General features: G+C 33.0%; 2 protein-coding genes across 9 annotated transcripts in view; one reads left to right on the top strand and one right to left on the bottom strand.

Annotated features, from left to right (window-relative positions):
- CUNH12orf40 (chromosome unknown C12orf40 homolog) overlaps positions 1-13,551 on the bottom strand; it is a 75,079-nt gene extending 61,528 nt beyond the window's left edge. For 3 of the 8 annotated variants that reach the window (XM_048802538.1, XM_048802539.1, XM_048802537.1), the window contains exon 1: positions 13,212-13,550. Coding sequence is in view for 3 of the 8 variants with exons in the window: in XM_048802532.1 (XP_048658489.1) it covers positions 13,212-13,231 (20 nt within the window). In the remaining 5 variants the exon portion in view is untranslated. Of the gene's footprint in view, positions 1-13,211 lie in introns of all 8 variants that reach the window. The other 5 variants (XM_015493580.2, XM_048802534.1, XM_048802535.1 and 2 more) reach the window with 3 other exon arrangements.
- A 222-nt stretch (positions 13,552-13,773) lies between these two features.
- Abcd2 (ATP binding cassette subfamily D member 2) overlaps positions 13,774-19,691 on the top strand; it is a 57,038-nt gene continuing 51,120 nt past the window's right edge. The window contains exons 1-2 of the mRNA XM_015493431.2: positions 13,774-14,908; positions 16,516-16,696. Coding sequence (XP_015348917.1) covers positions 13,973-14,908; positions 16,516-16,696 — 1,117 coding nt within the window. The 5' untranslated portion in view covers positions 13,774-13,972. The remainder of the gene's footprint in view (positions 14,909-16,515; positions 16,697-19,691) is intronic.

The raw sequence follows: 19,691 nt of genomic DNA, 5'->3' as shown, positions 1-19,691 counted from the left end.
TATATATATATATATATATATTTTTTTTTTTTTTTTTTAAATCAACCTTTAACTTTCTGGGCTCATTTCACTTTTCATGATGGTCTCCAGTTTCATCCATTTACCAGCAAACGTCATAATTTTATTCTTCTTTTTTGGATGAGTAATACTCCTTTGGGTGGAAGTAACACATTTTCTTTATCCATTCATCTGTTGGTGGGTACCTAGGTTAGTTTCATAGCTTGGTTATTGTGAATAGTGCTGCTATAAACATTGATGTGGTTGTACTCCTGTAGTATATTGATTTTAGACCTTTGAATATATATGAAGGAGTAGGTTAGCTGGGTCATATGGTGGTTCCATTCCTAATATTTTGAGAAATCTTCAGACCGCTTTCAAGAATGGTTGAACCACTGCAGTCCCATCAACAGTGTATGAGTGTACCTTTTACTTAATATCCTCACAACACAAAATATTCTTTATTTCAACTGTCAGAAGGCTAAACAAAAAAACATGAGCAGGAAAATTATTTCTTGAATTCATGTAATTAATTACTTAAGCTAAATTTGTCTCTAATACTTTGTTACTAATGGTTTTCAGAAGAAAGTGCTTTTTCAATAAATTTATTATACTTAAATTCTCTTCACAAAACTTTCCACAGTAGTCTTTAAAATTATATTTGGTTAATAAATTTAAAACTATTAAACACTCAATCAACAATTCTACATGAACCATATTATTTTTACTTGAGAAAATGCTCTCCTTATAGTTGCTGAAGTACCTGGTAAGGTCAGAGCAAATTTTGCCAAATGGAAAACAGTGTCAATTTTATTTTTAATTTTTTTAAACTGATAGAAAAAAAAATAAGAATATATTTACAGGATACCATGTGATGTGTTGATACATGTATATATTATATATGTTTAAATCATGTTAAACATAGCCATCTCCTCATTTATCATTTCTTTATGGTAAAAATATTAAATAATTTCTTATAGTTTTTTGACATTTAAAATATATAATTATTATCTATAGTCACCCTACTGTGCAACAGCACACCAGAACCTTTTATAAACATAACTTAACACTCATTGATAACCTTTCCCACCTCCTACTTTGTTTTCATTTAGCCAAAACATTTTCACATGTACATCTTTTCTAAACCATTTAAAGTAACTTCCTTATTTCTAAAGACAAAATTAACAAATAAATATGTTTTAAATATTTCTTCAAATTTAGATGGTATAAAACTGAGATTTTCCAATTTAATTCATATTAAATTGAATATGTGAAATATAAAATTAACCAATTAAAAATATGTATTTAGTTTTCTAACAGTCACAATATTTCAATACAGAATCTGAATTCCAAAAATAAAGTTTCAAAATTACATTTTGTACAGGATAAACCTTTAAAATTTTATTTTCTAAAAGCTTCAAACACTGAAATATTTGGTCATTCCAATTATACAGTACTCTGAATAAATACTCCCACTAGTTTTTTTTTAAAAATTGCCATCAAAATTTAGATGACTTGTTTATCAAAATATTTAATAACTACATAGGACCCACAGATTGATATATAAAGTAATTCTTCAGACTCAAACGTGTGACATCTAATAAAAGTAACCAAAGAAAGTTAACAATAAAATACCAAAGCATTCTTTTTTTTATACAGCATCAATTTTGTCTCAAAAATAATGTAGTTCAATTTATTATACTGTATATATAAAATAACTTGGAACTTTTGACAACTGCCGCTTCTATTAGATAAAATATCTTGCTTCTTTGGCTGCAGCTATGTAATTAATATATGTAAACCCAAATAATTCAAAGTATATCTCAGTTACACAGGTTGAATAATTGAGTAAGAACCCTGTTTTACTCATAAAGCTATGATCCATCAAATTTATATTCATATTATGATTCAGGAATCATTTTATCTTTATCTTTTATCCTTATCATTTATGTTTATGGAATTCACTTTATGAAACTTTATGCAATTCATAATTGTATTCATAATAATATCAGATGTATTATCTTTGACAAAATGAGCTTCTAAGAATTTCTCTTTGATTCATGAATTAAATGAAATAATTATTGGAATTATTTTCTGTGTGGTATCTGGTGACACTCATGGAAAACTGGCATCATTCGACTGCTTATGAAGTTCTGCTAGTAAATTTACACATTTATAGTCATTACTTGCCTTTTTGAATACACACAAGAAAATTTTAAATTAAGAAGTCATTCAATCTAAATGAAAAGTCATATTTCACAGAGTACTAGGTAAATGCACATTTTGCAGCTAAATGTTAAGTTAATGTCTACTGGTATCTCCTCAAAATAATTACTAAATTGGAAAGCAAATACTGATATTTTTTTCAGTACATTTATGTCTTCAGATTTTTATGTGGTCATCAATACAACTATGGGGGATGCTGGATATTGATAAACATTTTGTGCACAAGTTATAGGTTCACTGATTTCCTTGAAAAGTGAAATATCCATGCTTACTATTTCACTAAGCATTAAGTTTTCCTTTATTTGAGCTCCCTGTTGCCAAAAAAAAAAATTGTTACAAAAGCATTATCAAACAGATGATAAAACAGTTGTTGACAAAGCTATTCTAGCAATAGCATTCTTTCAATTCAATAACATGCTTTCTGACAGGACTAGCTTGTATATTTCACATATATTTCATTAACTCCTAATTTAAATTTCCCCTTATTTCAGAGAGCTGTACAAACCCCTTAGACCTTAACTTGCAATGTTATAATGGCTAGATACATCAAATGGACAGCAGAGACAACCCAAATAAATACTTTTTCCACACTACCCAGCAAGTTTTGTCTCTAACTACTCATGTCCCAGCATAATTTCTTTTGTCATAAAGTACCTTTCATGCTGTATTTAAAAGGAACTCTTATTATTTCATTTGGAGAGTATCAAATAAAGACCTGGAGTACCACTGGATTTCAGATTTAACCAGGTTAAAATGAGAACTGTCTTCATTGCACATATGGCCCACACACAAATAGAACTACGGCAGAGATTTTAAAAATGATATTCACTGAATTTATGATGGCTCATTTTAATGGGACTATTAACAATAGTTTATATGTAGTTAAAAAAAACTCTAAGACAAATGCTAAATTAAGTATGACCCTAGGACAACACACAAACCTTGACTGTCAAACTGGGATGATGTTCACTAAAACCTGAGTAATATCCACATTTAAAAGATGAGTAAAGAGAGATATAAAGACAAAGGCTAATTTCCTGAAAAGCCAATTAAGCTTAAGTTTCAGGACCATTTACCTGAATGTACCCCTTCCAAGGCTCTGTATCTATATTCATTTTCCTTAGAGGGCTCACCTACAACCTGGATCCACTGTTGTATAGAGAGTTTTAATAATCAAACCAAATTTTCAAAGCCTGTAATCCCTACAAAGTAAACTAGAATTTGTGTTGATTGGATTTGAAGAATATATAGTTATACCCAAAATTTTTTTAAATAGTATTAATTTTCTTTTCTAACAGAATCCTAACTGATACCACTATCATGGAGTCTTCTCAGCTATATCCCAATCTATATAATATGAACACTACAAATAGTCATAAAATATCATTTACATTGGTTACTTCTGAATTTATATGGCTCCTCAATAACAGAAAAATTGCAACTTCTTTGGTTTTCAAACTCACTATCAAGCACACACATACATTTTAAAATTTTAATCTTATTTCCAAGTACTTATGCAGTTTTATTTCTCCCTCTCCATCTGAACTTTCATATTTCATTCTGATTAGTCAAAACCACAGTTAAAACTATCATATGTTCACATTACCTATTTATAATATCATATATTTGGGCCTCTGATCTTAAACATTTTCAAACTTAAGATGATATTTTACTCCCTTGATAAACTATGAAACTCTCAGAATGTGACTAAATTTTAGTAGCTTTGTACTCCCATGTGGCACAGTGCTTGCTATACAGCATCTAGTTTTTTTGCTTGATGAACTAGATCTAAGCCTGTATCCATAAATGGTAGCCTCTCCCTTACCTCAATACCAACAGATCTTCACTTGTGCCTTTTATTGACATTGGTTGTATTCTTTGACTAAAATTATTAAAATAAATCTCTTTAATTAAAAAAATTCTTATACTAAGCCAGACACAGTGGTGTATGTGTATAATCCCAGTAATTTGGGAAGCGGATGCAGGAGGATTACAAATTCAAAGCCAGCATCAGCAAATCAGTGAGACTCCATCTCAGAATTTTAAAAAGGGCTGGGATGTTGCTCATGGCAAAGCACCCATGGGTTCAATCCCTAGTATCCCTCTCCAAAATTCTTACATTTAATTTGAGTACTGTATTTATAGATCTATAGTCAATCTAACTCTGAATAGCATTTTCTGGCCCCAAAAGTGCTTCCATCTTTATAGTGTCCTTTCTTGCTACCACCTTCATGCCTAGCTAGGAATTTGGTGAAACAAGTCATTGATTGATAAAGAAAAGAATTTTTTAAAAAAAATCAATGCTTTTATCTGTCCTCTTTCAAATTTGTACATTGATCCAATTAGCAAACAAAGTTTCAGCAGTGACTTCTAGCAGTAAAAAAACAAACAAAAGAGTTCTAGGTCAATGATTCCCAGACAAGTAATTTTCAAAAAATGATATTTAATTGATGGAAATGATACAGAACTGATATTTTAAATTTATCAAGAAAGGGTTTAAAAAAGGGAAGTGTGAATTTTAATATATGAAAAGGTCAAAAAATATATAATTTTAGGAAAAAAACAGTCTATTAAATCAAAAACCTGACATTATGGCTTATTAGTGAGTTCTGGTGACAGTAGCTTGGGAATTACTATCATACACATGTCAATTAGTCTCTGCTTAGACCAACTTTCTTATACTTAATGAGACTTTCGTTTGAAACAAAACATTATATTTTGAAAAGATATCAAAGACTACAATACTAAAGCCAACCAAGTAAACAATTAAAAAAGGAAAATAAGGGAAATATACTTCTTCCCCAGTGACCAGCTCTTTCCCTCATAAAAAGACATTTTATGTGTGACTAATAAAACACTTATATTGGAGATCAGGTAAAGGTCAAATGCCAGTTTGTTTTATATTAGAATAGTTGTAAAGACCTTTGCAACTGTAAAATTGTAAAGATGCTCCTATCAAATGATTCTGCAATTAAACAGTATATCAAGTTTTTGTAATATAAAACAAGAACACTCTGGTTCAGATAAGCATATGTAATCAGGTTGCTACTCCCAAAACATAAGTTTGTTGTAGCCTGTTTCATTCATTTACTTGACACAAAATATTCATATCCCCTATTTAAATGTCTTAATGCAGACCCACCTATCTGCCAAATAACTTTTTCAAGTTCTTTAATATTATACCTTCCCTTCCAATTCATCTCTTCTAAGCCTCCTCTGAAGACTAGTTCTCCAAGCTGATAATTTATTTATGCAGACCCATCTATCTGCCAAATAATTTTTTCAAGTTCTTTAATATTATACCTCCCCTTCCAATTCATCTCTTCTAAGCCTCCTCCACAAACTAGTTCTCCAAGTTGAGCATTTATTTACCTCACCTTCTTTTTGACTTTAAGAACCTGTATTTCATTGCATCTTTGAATGCTTAGCTTCTGTGCTATCCAATACTGCTTATTGTAACTTTCTGTTTCTTTGCTCTTGAAATATCCACAGCCCTTTATTTGTGCCACTTTTTACAATACTTTTTTTTAAGCATAGCAGTTAAGCACATTGGGCTCATATCCTAAAAACTCTACTATAGACCAGCTGACTGACTCTAGGGAAGTCACCTAATATTAACTATGCTTCAGTTTCCCCATCATAAAATGAGGATAAAATTCCTATTTACCTCATAAGATTCTTGTAAGGATATAATAAGCTAAGTACAGTGCTTGTTGCCTATTACAGTGATTTGTCGAATTCAAATCTCAACATTCTATCATAAGATACTTTTTGTGGAACCAGAATGGTATCTTTTTATTTTATGCATGCTCCTGTTTAAGTTAATGCCCTAAACAAGTAGGCATGCAAAAATATAATTGTTGAATTAATTAATTCTGGATGTCTTGGAGTTGTTCTGAAGGAGCTTTGTAATTGTTCTCTAGTTACTTTTCTGTATTTTAACTCTCTAACAATTCTCAACCTTTTCAACCAAAATCACCACTAAAAACGGGGGGAGAATAAATAGGTATTCCAAGATAGTATAAGGATTAAAATTCCTATTTATTAGACGCTCCAATCAGCTGCTAGTGATTATGAAAAGCATTGTCTCAGATTGAGGCCTTTTAGGTGATTAGAGTGCCAAATTCAACTAATCTCATCTACTCTTGCCTACTCTGAGAGTAGAAAGTGGAAACACTCATTTTTTCATAATCAACATGTGGCTTCATCTGAAGAAGCCCAGCTCCCTCACAAGGAAACTTTATTTAAAACTGCATAGTTTATCTTAACATTTTCTAAGAGTTTCAATTTTACTCTATAATGTGTTCTATGTTTGTTTACATTTAAAGACAGGTTTTCCCAAGTCTCTGAGTAAAAAGAATATTCCAAAGCAGATGTAACCATGCATATTTAGTCTGTTGTTTCTTAAGCCCCAGTTCCTAATTCCTTCAGGTGCAGCAGTACAGTCATTTTGAGAAACACAATTCTAGACTATATTTCCTGCAATATACTGCCTTTGAATCCTCCCAATGGCAATTAAAATACTACTCTCAGAACAACCAGAAAAATTTGTTACATAAAACAATAATTGCATCATTCTATTAGTGCTTAAGTCTTTGTAATATGATTTCATATAATCTTTTATTTTTATTTTTTGTAGTTGCAGATGGACAGCATGCCTTCATTTTATTTGTTTATTTTTATGTGGTGCTGAGGATTGAACCCAGTGCCTCATACACATGAGGCAAGCATTCTGCCTCTGAGCTACAGTGCTAGCCCTAAACAAGTAGGCATGGAAAAATATATTTGTTGAATTAATTAATTCTGGATGTCTTGGAGTTGTTCTGAAGGAAGAACAACAATATAATCTTAATATTCATTTTAAAGAATATCAAATTTAAAACATCACTTTATCATCATGTATAACTAAATCCTGTTGAAGCCTATAAGTGAATTTTCACTTTTTTCCAAAGGGCAAGTGTTCTTTTAGAACACTAGCCAGAAATAATCCTGGTAAATTTCTAAAACACAATGCTAACACATTCAACAGGATAAACACTCAAGCTAAAGTTACTTGGTGAACATAAAAGCATCTTTTCTCTTATAATTTTTCTGTGAAATTTAATATATTCTAACCATATCACCACTGTCCTGGGTCTATCTATGATTTTTTAAAAAGGTACACAGTAGCTGTTTCAATTGACACACTTTTCATCAACACTTTTGATCAAACAAAATTATAGACCTACATGATTTCCACCCTAAGGGACTTTGAGGTCAATGGCAATGTAATAAGTAGGTCACGTAAAACTAAATTGTCAACCCATCATGTTTTGTGTGATTAATCCTAAATAAGAACTGTAAACTCTCTTGTAAGTTATTCAAATAAAAGGTGGTGACAGTATTTACCTTTAAAAAATAAATTATAATTGGAAAATATGGTGATATTGCTGCTCTGCCTTGGATTTAGTGCAACTGGGACCAGACTGTCTTGTGATACTTTCCAAATTCATACAAAGACTATGTATCAACCTATAAAATCCAACCTCTCAAAAGAGGAATAGGTGCAGGCAGAAGGTAGGGTTCAGGGGCCTCATAACAGGATAAGCATGAAGGATATCAAGGAAGGGAGGAAGTAAAGCAGGGACTGCCACCCCTAGCAGGCCCCACAAGTGATGCCTTCGGGAAGATAGCAGAGAGAAGCTGAGTTAGTTGCTTTTGTTTTAGGAACAGGGACTTGAAGCCACAGCCTCCATCCTGGCACGTATAGCAATTAAAAGACCCACTCCTACGAGGTTGTTTCCAGCTAAGGCTGTGACCCTTCCACAGGGGCCTAAGAAAAAGGCGTCACTATGGTATAAATGTCCAGGTACACGATGACTATAGTATCTAACTCTGCCAGCGCAACTTACCGGGATCCCCCAACCCAATTCATCACTGCAAATCTGCCCTAGGAGAGTTACACTAAGCTCCTTAAGGCTGGAGCTCGCACCAGTAACTCTAGGCCAACCCACAGCTTCAAGGTAGGTCTGTCTAACACCAGCCTGGGGCCCAACTTCCCGACAGTCAATGCGCACCTGAGAGACCTTCCGGTCCCAATCCCTACAGCCCCTGCGGCTTCTTCAGTGCACCTCTTCCGGTGGAAGGTGGGGTCGTGTTAGGCCACAAGCGAATCCATGGGAAAGCAATACAGTGTCCACACGACTCAGCCTGAATAACAAGACTGACATCGGTTTTAACCGCTCACCTTAGGCAAACCTAACTAAATGAAAATATCTGATAGTGGCCACAGGGTTGGCGTTCCATACGGTCTCCACCATAATTTATCGTGTTCCTTATTGGCCTCTGCTTTCTTTATCAAGTCAGAGACCAGATTCACGAAATAAAACGACGAGATTAACGATATCCAAACCCCGAAAAATGATGTTTTCTGTTCTGATTTGTTATTCCACACCCAAATCCTTTATATATTTCTAATGCACAGTTTTAATATTTAATAAACAGTTATCAGAAACATTGCACTGTAGTAATATACTATTTTACATTTTGTGAGTGTTGGGTTTTTTAAAGAGCTCCATCACAAATTAATTTAGCTATGAAGGACCAAAGACTTTAAATTTCGTATTAAGGGGGGAAAAAAATCCCAAAACAGAAATTGGATTTTGCTGTTCATTCTATTGTTTGTATAGTCTCCACAAAACACATACCTTACAAACTGTTCTATAATAATATGCTTTGAAATTAAATATCTTATCCCAAATAAATGCACAAAGAATTTTTTCAGTTGCCATGATGCTTTTCTCCAGAGTGTAACCTGTAGAAGATCTCATGATGTAATACTTTTTCTGTTAAGTAGTAGGGAAATAGTACCTGGAATTGTATTATGTCTCAGAATAGACATCTTGTTTAATAATGTAAATCCTGACTTTTATAACAAAAACTCACCAAAGTATATCTCTGACTGACTAGATCAGATGAATTCAACATTTCAGAGAAGTACTCCTCTGCACAGAGTGGCTGTTGGTTTTCAGGAACTAAACCCTACACTCAAGGCAGGAACAATAGTCCTGTATATCTGCCTTTTGTACTTTTAGCATTCTAAACTTGTTGACTAAATTAATTAGAAGGGGAAATAATTTTCTAAAGGAAATATGACTTGCTTCTGTCCTTCCTTTTCTTTCTTTCTTTCCTTTTATTGTTTGTGAAAGGACATAAAGGGGAAATTGACTAATTTTTAAGAGGAGTAAAGAACTGAGCTGGAATGAACCATTTCTTCTCCCTCTAGAGTTATTGCTTTCCTCCCAGTCACAAAGAGGCAGTAGAAATGGTAAATTAGGCTAAAGAAAGATTAATCTATGGGATACATGCTCAGATAGCTATTTACTGAGTTTTTCTTCAAGCAAAAGACATTTCTTTAGGAACAAGGTATTAGGTAGTTGTGTGTAATACTGAAATATTGACTGAAGATCTCATCTGCAATGTTGTTTATGCCTCCATGACTAAGATAGAATGACTGATAGATAATAAGGATCAAACACTGTACTATTTTAGGGTCAGTAGAGCAATTAGGTAATCTCTTGGGTCAGGAATCAGTTCAAGATAACAATGCAATGGAGATGAAATACTATTCAGCATTTGTTGTGAATGAAATTCATTCAAAATTATTAAAACTTAAACAATTTATCCTTACCTATTTATAAAAATTACTTTCTGGTGATTTGCAATGTAAAATATAATTCATACATAATCTATATAATATATTCATTTATGTTGTTTTACTTATTACCAAAAAATTCTGAGGTTTTACAATTTATAAAATGTGTGTATGTATATTTATTTATTTCCTAATAAATATTATTCTATATATACATGTAAAATCTAATCCTACTCTTGGATGGATATTGGTGATGGCCATGAGAATATTATATTATAAGCAGAGTAGTAATTTGAGAATCATTGCTTTAAATATTTTTAGAATTCATTTCAAGCTCTTTTTCTAAGATTATTTCCCAAGAAATTTTTAATATTTTCCCATATCAAAATACATAAAGTGAGAAGCTTGCGTAGAAATTAAACTTAATACGTTTAATACAATAATAAGGGATTTTTTTTACTTCTTTTTTTTCTCCTAGTTTGGAATTCAAACTTAAGTAACATTCTCTTTGCTTTAATTCATATTGCCAGTATAAAAAAAAAAAGATAAAAGAATCACTCTAACCATCTTAACTTTTTAAAGTCCTATGTCACTTAATGGTGGGAATACATTGAGAAATGCATCTTAGATGGTGTTGTCATCATGAAAATATCACAGAGTGCATTTACACAAAACTAGATGGTGTCGGTAGATCACTTTGTGTGACCTCTTGAGCCACATTAAACCTGATATTCATGAGGCTGCACATGAGGCCTGAAATGCATGAGGTATAATAATATGGCACATGGCTTTACAACAAACATTATTTTATAATTAGAGTACACTCTAATTATAAAAAGTTTAGTATAGTAAATACATAAGCCAGTAACATAATCATTTATTATCACTATCAACTGTTATGTACTGTACATGATTATATGTGCTATATTTTTATCTGACTGGCTGCACAGTAGGTTTGTTTAAAATTGCATTGCCATAAACAGGTGAGTAATGCATTGCATTGTTCTGTGACATTACAAAGGCTATGATGTCACTTGGTTATAGGAGTATTTCAACTCCATTAGGATCGTATGGGACCACTGTTGTATATCTGGTCCAATGTTGACCAAAACTTTATTATGTGGAGCAGGACTATATTTCCTCCTCTGATTGCCTATATCATTACTTCTCATCTTGAATCCTTCCTTTGCTTTATCTGAAGCCTTGAACCTAATCTCAGATCTTAGGCTCTGACCTTTGGAGCAGTATAGAAAGAACAGTAGGGGTGAAATTTACATTATTATAGTTAGATCTGTACTTAAGGAGCTCAATATCAAGTTAAAACTCACATTGACCTCCACAGTTGTACTAAGTGCCTCTCAACCTTCTTTGTACCGTAATTCTTGTAACTAAATTTTTATCTTGGTCTCTTTCCTCATATTTAATTCTTCATTCAGCAAATTCTCACCCCAGGCCTTCAGAGCTTGTTTATGTACTCCAGGCTCATCATTAGTTGGTAAACTGACCTACCTACAGCTAAGAGCTGTCCTGCTTGGATCTTTAGTGTTCTTTGCTTCTGGATTCCCACCCTGCTCCTTCTTCCCCATATGGCTGCCCCTGGTGCTTTGCCAGTGATGTAAGCCACTTGTCTTGACTACCAGCTGTTGTCTAACCCAGTCATCCTTCTGTGTACCTGTTCTGCCTGACTAAACATCCTGCCATCACCCCCAGATAGATTTACCCTGGCCTCCAACCTGTTATAGTTAACCCTTCTGTGTTTAGCTCTCAGGAGATGAACATAAATTATTAAAATTTAAAAATATAAGGCGGTCTTATTTTGTGTACACCAAAAGCATGATCTGAGAAAGAATAGATTTTGACAGTAACCACTATGGCCCTTTGATCTTTATATACAGGTTTAGAAATTCTTAATAGAATGATCGAGTGTGCTGATAATATCGAATATATTCATATGAAGTTTGTATGAAACTGTCATTCATACGTTAATAAGTTTGCTGAATTTAAAGTAAACAAATGAAAATATATGTAATGAGTCTTGGAATTAATATAATCATATAACAAAGAGATTTAAAAGTTTGAGAATATTGTTACTTATAAAAATGAGGATAGTTCATTATAAACTGAAATATGAAGATCATTTAACATCGAGACAGGTTTTGTATTCTAGAACAGAAATTTTCAAAATTTTATCAAGGCAAGACAGTAAATATTTTAGTCTCTATTGAATCCATTCAACTCTGCCACTATGGCTTAAAAGAAGACGGTAAATGAATTTGACTGTGTTCCAATAAAACTTCATTATGGATATGGAAATAAAAATTTCATATAATTTTATCATCACAAAAATATTCTTTTTTAGTATATTTCCAACCATTTAAAATATAAAATCGCTCAGTGGTAAAGCACTCGCCTAGCACTTGTGAGGCACTGGGTTTGATCCCCGGCACCATATAAAAATAAATAAACAAAATAAGATATCATGTCCATCTACAACTAAAAATATTTGGGGCTAGGGCTGTAGCTGAGTGGCAGAGCACTTGCTTAGCATGTAAAATATAAAATCATTCTTAGCTTACTGGTCATATAAAAATAAATACCAGGCTGAAATTGGCCCACTGATCATAATTTGCCAAGCTCTGTTCTAGCTTAAATGTCTGTCTTCCCAAGCTTTCAGTTGAAAGTGTCTATGTTGTGAGTGAGATGGAGAGAGGCAAAAAATTACTTTCTGGCATTAAAATATACACTTAGCCTCCCCCACCTCAAAAAAAATGCCCTTTGGGATTTTTAAATTGTGCAAAATCTTGCTTGCCTATTGAGAAGTTTATATCCTCTATATCCTCCTTTAGGATGTGAAGAATTTTTTTTAGACACTCTTGATTTTTATCAAATAATCAAATGGAAATAAGAAGTAGCCAGAATATTACCTCTAAGTATAAAGAGACCAACACAACGAAAACTTACAAAAAAACACCAATTCTTGAAAAATGAAGTAAGATCCTACAGAAGCTTTTTCTATTACCCAATTCCAGTTGGATTCACAAATGAAATTTGGTTATAGCAAAAAATTTTGATTATAGAGCTACATATACCCAAGTGAAAACACAAGGGAGTGGGAGAAATGAGACGTTAATCTCATTTAATAGTCATCTTGTAAATAAATAAGAGTGCATCTGATTTCCCTTGTTAAAAATAACAGTTATGGAGCAGGAAGATTTTTATTATATGACAAGTAAACATAGATCTGGAGTGGAAAAAAAAGGAGAAGATCTAGAAGTATAAGAAAGAATTATTTTCTGTAATACAGAAGACTTTCCCCTCTATTTATTTACAAGGAACACCCTCAATTACAACTTACCTGTTAGGTTCTGGGACCATTCATGAAATCACAGACAAAAAAACAAACCCCACTTCAGATCAAAACACATTCCCAAGTATTTGCATTTGATACTTTGTTTTTACCAGTGCCCCTTCACTTTCTTCTTTTCATATTAATTAGATATTGATCATCTTATCCCTCCTCCCTGGTTACTTTCCCTTGTCTCGTTTTGTGAGTCTTTCTGCTTTCTCTTCCCCTTATGGCATCTAAAAAAGAAAAGAGAAGAGGAAAAAAAAAAAAAAAAAAACCTTAAAAAAGAACTGTATATCCTGAAACTTCTGCGGGTTTCTAAATGACACTGAGCATGCTCAGTAGCTAGGGCAGGTTTTGTTCGCGGGTAGCTGGCCTGATTCGACCTCTCCAAAAATAGACGTTTAACCCTCGCTGAACTGTTTAAAGATGTAATTCGTCTTGCTTTCTCCTCCTTTTCAAGGTTCCCAAGAGAAGCTGCGAGGATTCCAAGGTCCCACCGCCTTCACAGCCAATGAGGAGCCTGGGAGGGAGGAGCTTCGTGCAGCTAGAGCTTCTGAGGGAATCATCCCCAGTAGATGCAGTGGAGTCTGAGCTCTGCTGTGTATGTCACAGACGAACAAAATAATAAAATAAAATAAAACAGTAAAGGAAAAACGCTACAGACTATGTGATGCTGTAGGACTTTCTGAAACATCTACTGGGGGTTCCTGTGGAGTATGATCTTTTAAAAAGAATTCTTTTTGAAGCCGGTTTGGGTAACTGGGAAAATGATACATATGCTAAATGCAGCAGCTGATCGAATGAAATGGACCAGATCGGGTGCTGCTAAGAGGGCTGCCTGCCTGGTGGCTGCAGCATATGCGCTGAAAACCCTCTATCCCGTCATTGGCAAGCGTTTAAAGCAATCTGGCCACGGGAGGAAAAAAGAAGCTTACCCCGCTGCAGAGAACAGAGAAATACTGCATTGCACCGAGACCATTTGTAAAAAACCTTCGCCTGGAGTGAATGCAGATTTTTTCAAACAGCTACTAGAACTTCGGAAAATTCTCTTTCCCAAACTTGTGACCACTGAAACAGGGTGGCTCTGCCTCCACTCGGTGGCTCTAATCTCAAGAACCTTTCTATCTATTTATGTGGCTGGGCTGGATGGAAAAATCGTGAAAAGCATTGTGGAAAAGAAGCCTCGGACTTTCATCCTCAAATTAATCAAGTGGCTTATGATTGCCATTCCTGCCACCTTTGTCAACAGTGCAATAAGGTACCTGGAGTGCAAATTGGCTTTGGCTTTCAGAACTCGATTAGTAGACCATGCCTATGAAACCTATTTTACAAATCAGACTTATTATAAGGTGATCAATATGGATGGGAGGCTGGCAAACCCTGACCAGTCTCTTACTGAGGATATTATGATGTTCTCCCAATCTGTGGCTCACTTGTATTCCAACCTGACCAAACCTATTTTAGATGTAATCCTGACCTCCTATACACTCATCCAGACTGCTACGTCCAGAGGAGCAAGCCCAATTGGACCCACCCTGTTAGCAGGACTTGTGGTGTATGCCACTGCTAAAGTGTTGAAGGCTTGCTCTCCCAAATTTGGTAAATTGGTAGCTGAAGAAGCTCATAGAAAAGGCTATTTGCGGTATGTGCACTCCAGAATTATAGCCAATGTGGAAGAAATTGCTTTTTACAGAGGACATAAGGTAAGATAAAAATTAAGGTGATGAGTGAAATGTGAGACTGTTCAATCAGCCACTGCAGTGCTACACCATCTGTTGTATATTTGACTGATGACTATTGGACCCACTTTCTTAAACTTTTTGATTTCTGTGATTGCTAAACTTAAATTAAAATATACACTTCATTATCTTTTAAAATGGCAGGCTGTTAAAGAATTATAAAGTGCAAACTTTTTAAAAGTTTGATGAGAATAAAATTTCAACATTTAAGAAACAGCCTACATATCTTCAGTTACACAAATATCTCAAAAACACGTTCTTAAAACTTAAACCCTAACTTGGTAGGTGACCTTAAAGTATGTGAAAAAAAATACATATTTGGAAACTAAGAGTAAATACCTTTCCATTGAGGTGGAAAATTTAGAATGGTTTTCTTTATTGTCATTCCTTTGTTGCTTAAGAGGGGGAAAACCACATTTCATATGGAAGACAATTTTAATAATTTTGCATGTCTGATCAATTTTGGAGCATCCTAAGAAATGCAGAAGAGTTTCTTATAAAGTAATATTTCTATTATGTTTAGTTTATGTTCAGCACATAGTTTGACTCAAATTAAAAGAGTCAGTGAAATTAAATTTTGTCTATTTAAAAAAAATAAAATTAGGAAACGAATAGGAAAAAAGAAATTCCAGAATATTTTTAAATATTTAATATTTTCAACATTAAGTAGATCCTTAAAACAATTAGCCAGATTGCACAGATTTCTAATGCATGGGAGGAGTGACTTCAGATGTTAAATATGACATATTTTAAAAATGATGCATCTGAAATCTTAATACAGATGACTTGGCAAATGAAATAATAAGTTGAAGATATTTTAATTATTAAGGAGGATTATTTAGCTTTTAAAACATCTGAAATTATCAAAATTTTTAAATAGCAGAACCAATTTAAATAAAAGATTTTGAAACAAATTTAGGACCTTTACTCCCACTTGAAAATTGGCCTCATATGTTATATTAATCATGTTGATTTGTCCTTCTCCCTGAATCATTGAACACAATCATTGAACACAATATTATAGTGTGCTGTATGGTTCTTGCATAAAAGACAAAATCCAGTAAACTGAGTCAGTTAAAAGGTGGAGTTTATAAATGTATGTCATGTATTTATTTTTAGAATGATATGGTTCTAATATTGTTTATTCATGTCTTACAAATATAGTTTTAACAGCTTAAATTTTGAAATCATAATGATAAATCACTTTTGTGGGGACACACACACATTTGAGGAGGGGGATTGCTGCAGATTGAGCCTAGGGCCTCATCCATACTAGGCAAGTGCTCTACTACTGAATACACCCCCAGCCCAGTTATATGTATTTTACACTTAATATTATATTCATTGAATAGCGTAAAATTTTTAAGTAGTCCCAAGTATAACCCAAACTAAATAATAATGACTAATTATAATATAAATCTGTATTTCTTGGTTGTTAAGGCCCATAGATAACGCTATACTAAGTAAACCAAAATAATAATAAGTTCTTATCATTAAAGACAGCCCTCAAGCACATATGGTATTTATTTTCATAAGTATGTTAGGTTAATTCTTATTTTTTTTCTCTATAGGTAGAAATGAAGCAACTCCAGAAGAGTTACAAAGCTTTAGCGGACCAGATGAACCTTATTTTATCCAAACGTTTGTGGTACATCATGATAGAGCAATTCTTAATGAAGTATGTTTGGAGCAGCTGTGGACTAATTATGGTGGCTATCCCTATTATCACTGCAACTGGCTTTGCAGATGGTGGTAATGATATTTACACTTAATCTTACATTTATCTTTAACATTGTTTCTCTTGAAGATGTCATTGCTTGTTTCATGTTAGTGAAACTGTGTGTATAGAAATTATTCTATAGTTATTAGTAGTCAGAAACAATGTCAGACTTTGCAACACTTAGAATTAAGGAAACAAGTGACTCAAAGAACCTGAGTTATCTCAAAGAATTGGAGATATGTTAGAGATCTCTGATGCAGTGTTACCTGGAGTACAATTTTAATTATACTGCCTAGTACATGAATTCTCTAGTTTACAGTTAACCTCAAAACAAATCAGCACATTCAGAAAGAGCATAACACAACCTTTTCTCGTGTTTAGTTTCACATCCCATGAACTAGTCTATAATAGAGCCCATAACTGAATTTGCACTGATTAGTGGTTTGGAAACTTGGTTCACTACATTGGGCACCAGGAATATTGATGAGAATGCCATGGAATGAAGTGTACACTACTTATAGGTAATACTGATAACTCTTATATAGTGTGATTTAGTGGTATAGTGGGGGAGAAATTATAAGGCTGCAATTGTCTAATTCTAAATCTTTACCAACAATTTTCATCTTCTGGAATAATTAAGAAAGATAAGGGCAAGAAAGGCTTTGTTAAAATGTTACGTAATCCTTAGGTAGAAATTTGGATTTGGGGTTGGTGATACTAACTCTACCCATTAATAGAGTGCTTGCCTCCCATGCACAAGGCCCTGGGTTCAATCCCCAGCACAGAAAGGAAGGAAGGAAGGAAGGAAGGAAGCAAGGAAGCAAGGAAGGAAGGAAGGAAGGAAGGAAGGAAGGAATTGAGTTCTCAATTGGCAGGAATGGAGGGGAAATATACTCAGACCTCTATATTCTTGGATTTGAATACAAGGATTCAACCAGAGATGAAAACTATTTGGAAAATATTTGTGTCTGTGATGAATATGTACTTTTTATTGTTAGATTTCCTTTATAATACAATACAACTATTTACATAGCATTTATATGGTATTGGGTATCATAAGTTATTTAGAGAGGATTTGAACTATATGAGAAGATGTAAGTTATATGCAATTACTACATCACTTTATGTAAGTGACTTGGCATCTGTGAAGAAAAATATAGCAGGATTCACCTTATTTTATATATACTTATGGTATAAAATTAAGGATTAATAGTTCTTTGCTTAAAGCAAGCTATAAAAATATATAATCTGTAATATTTTAAAACAGTGTTTCAGTGCTTTAACCAATTTTACAAAAACACTTGTCAAATTTGAGTCATTCTTAACCTAAAAATGTTCATGTTAGTAAACCATTTTTAGAAAATTATTCAGTAAACTATATGTGTAAGTTCTTCTTTATGGTAAGTGCTATATACATACCTAATAGACTACACAACTAAACTACCTGACAGTATATTTAGACCACTGAAGGAATTGATTTTATCTGTTTTATGTTTTCAAACTTTACCCCAAAATGATCCCCCAAAATTTTTACATTGAAAAATGGTATTGTTAGTAATAGTGTTTTAAACATAATCTTTTCATAATGAAATAACTACATTTTCAAAAGAGTACAAAAGAAAAAAAGCAGTTAAAAACCTGTGGCCATAAGATTAGTTTTATTAAGGAATTTGGCAAAATATTCATTAAAAATTTATTCATCACAATAATAATACTTATTTTAAAGTTTTACATATAATATATATTAGAGACAATCCCAATGACAAGATTATGGTGTAGTTCTGTCAGCAGTGTTTGGTCTTACTAGAAAACCCTGGAGTATTCGACAGAGAACAGTGAAAATGCAGCTATTAATGGTGACAAATTAACCCCACAGAGACCAGTAAAAAGGTAAACAATGTATATGAGGAGTCTAACAAGGCCAGTTAGCAAGACATAAAAAGATATTTAAAAATAAATCCTAAAAATCCTGAAAATGCCATATTAAAGGAATATTATTTTAGGTTGAAACTACAATGATAATTCCACTGATGCAAATGAAAAAGTATTTCTTAAAGTTGGTTCCCAAAGAAAATTTTTATACAGAGGAAAAGGATGTAAAATTTTCATAGAAGAAAAAATGAAATCATGTGACAGAATATTATGTTTCAAAATCTTCTGTACATCTAAGGTTCTGTAATATCTATATGTATGTTCACATGAATGCTTATATATGTATATAAATTTTTGTTACCATTGACAAAAATACTAAGTATTTTTGACATATGGTAACTTAATGTGAAATATTTCACTCAGACGAGAATTTTTTTCATATATAGTGGTATGTCTTTGGGATTTTAGGTCTTGGAAATACATACCATATTTCCTAATCTACTTTTTAGTATTAATTTACACTTAATTCTTTATTTGTCCTTTAGTTTAAAGATGTATGATGCTGTATGTTTTAAGGCAAAAGAAGGTGGGGAAAATATGTGAATGGGAGAATAGAAAAAAGAAAAAATAGGATAGAGGGGAAAGAATAGAATAGGAAAAAGAAAGCAGACCAGACCTAGTGTTCAAATTGTCATCTGCTGTTTAATAGTTATCCATATTAAATTACATAAACTTTATAGGTATTAGTGTTCCTGTCTTAACGATAGGGATGATAATATACATTGTTCAGAATTGTTATGAAAATATATGCAATGTACTTAATGTGCTTTGAAACAGCCCTTAGTAAGTAGTAAAATTTGAGTGGAAACAATTGTTATTTATTTTATTTGTATCTTTTGAGTTCTCATGTCAGATTGCCTGGGTTCAGATGGTGGAAGTTTTGTTTACTAGGCTCTGACCTTGGGAAAATCTCTTAACTTTTTGTGTGTCAATTTCCTCATGTCCAAACAGGGGAAATGTGCAGGGTTGTTATGAGGGTTAAGGAAAAGCACATATGTGAAACTCAGAACAGTGCCTGGCTCATAGAAAATGCTCAATTGGTGTTTGACAATGTGATTAATGTTACTGTTTAAAGGAGCAAAGAATATCAATTTA

The sequence above is a fragment of the Marmota marmota genome, unplaced genomic scaffold (assembly GCF_001458135.2).
Source record: "Marmota marmota marmota unplaced genomic scaffold, marMar, whole genome shotgun sequence".
Classification (NCBI taxonomy): domain Eukaryota; kingdom Metazoa; phylum Chordata; class Mammalia; order Rodentia; family Sciuridae; genus Marmota; species Marmota marmota.
Note: the sequence above shows the minus strand (reverse complement) of the source record. Positions and strands in the feature narration are given on the sequence as shown.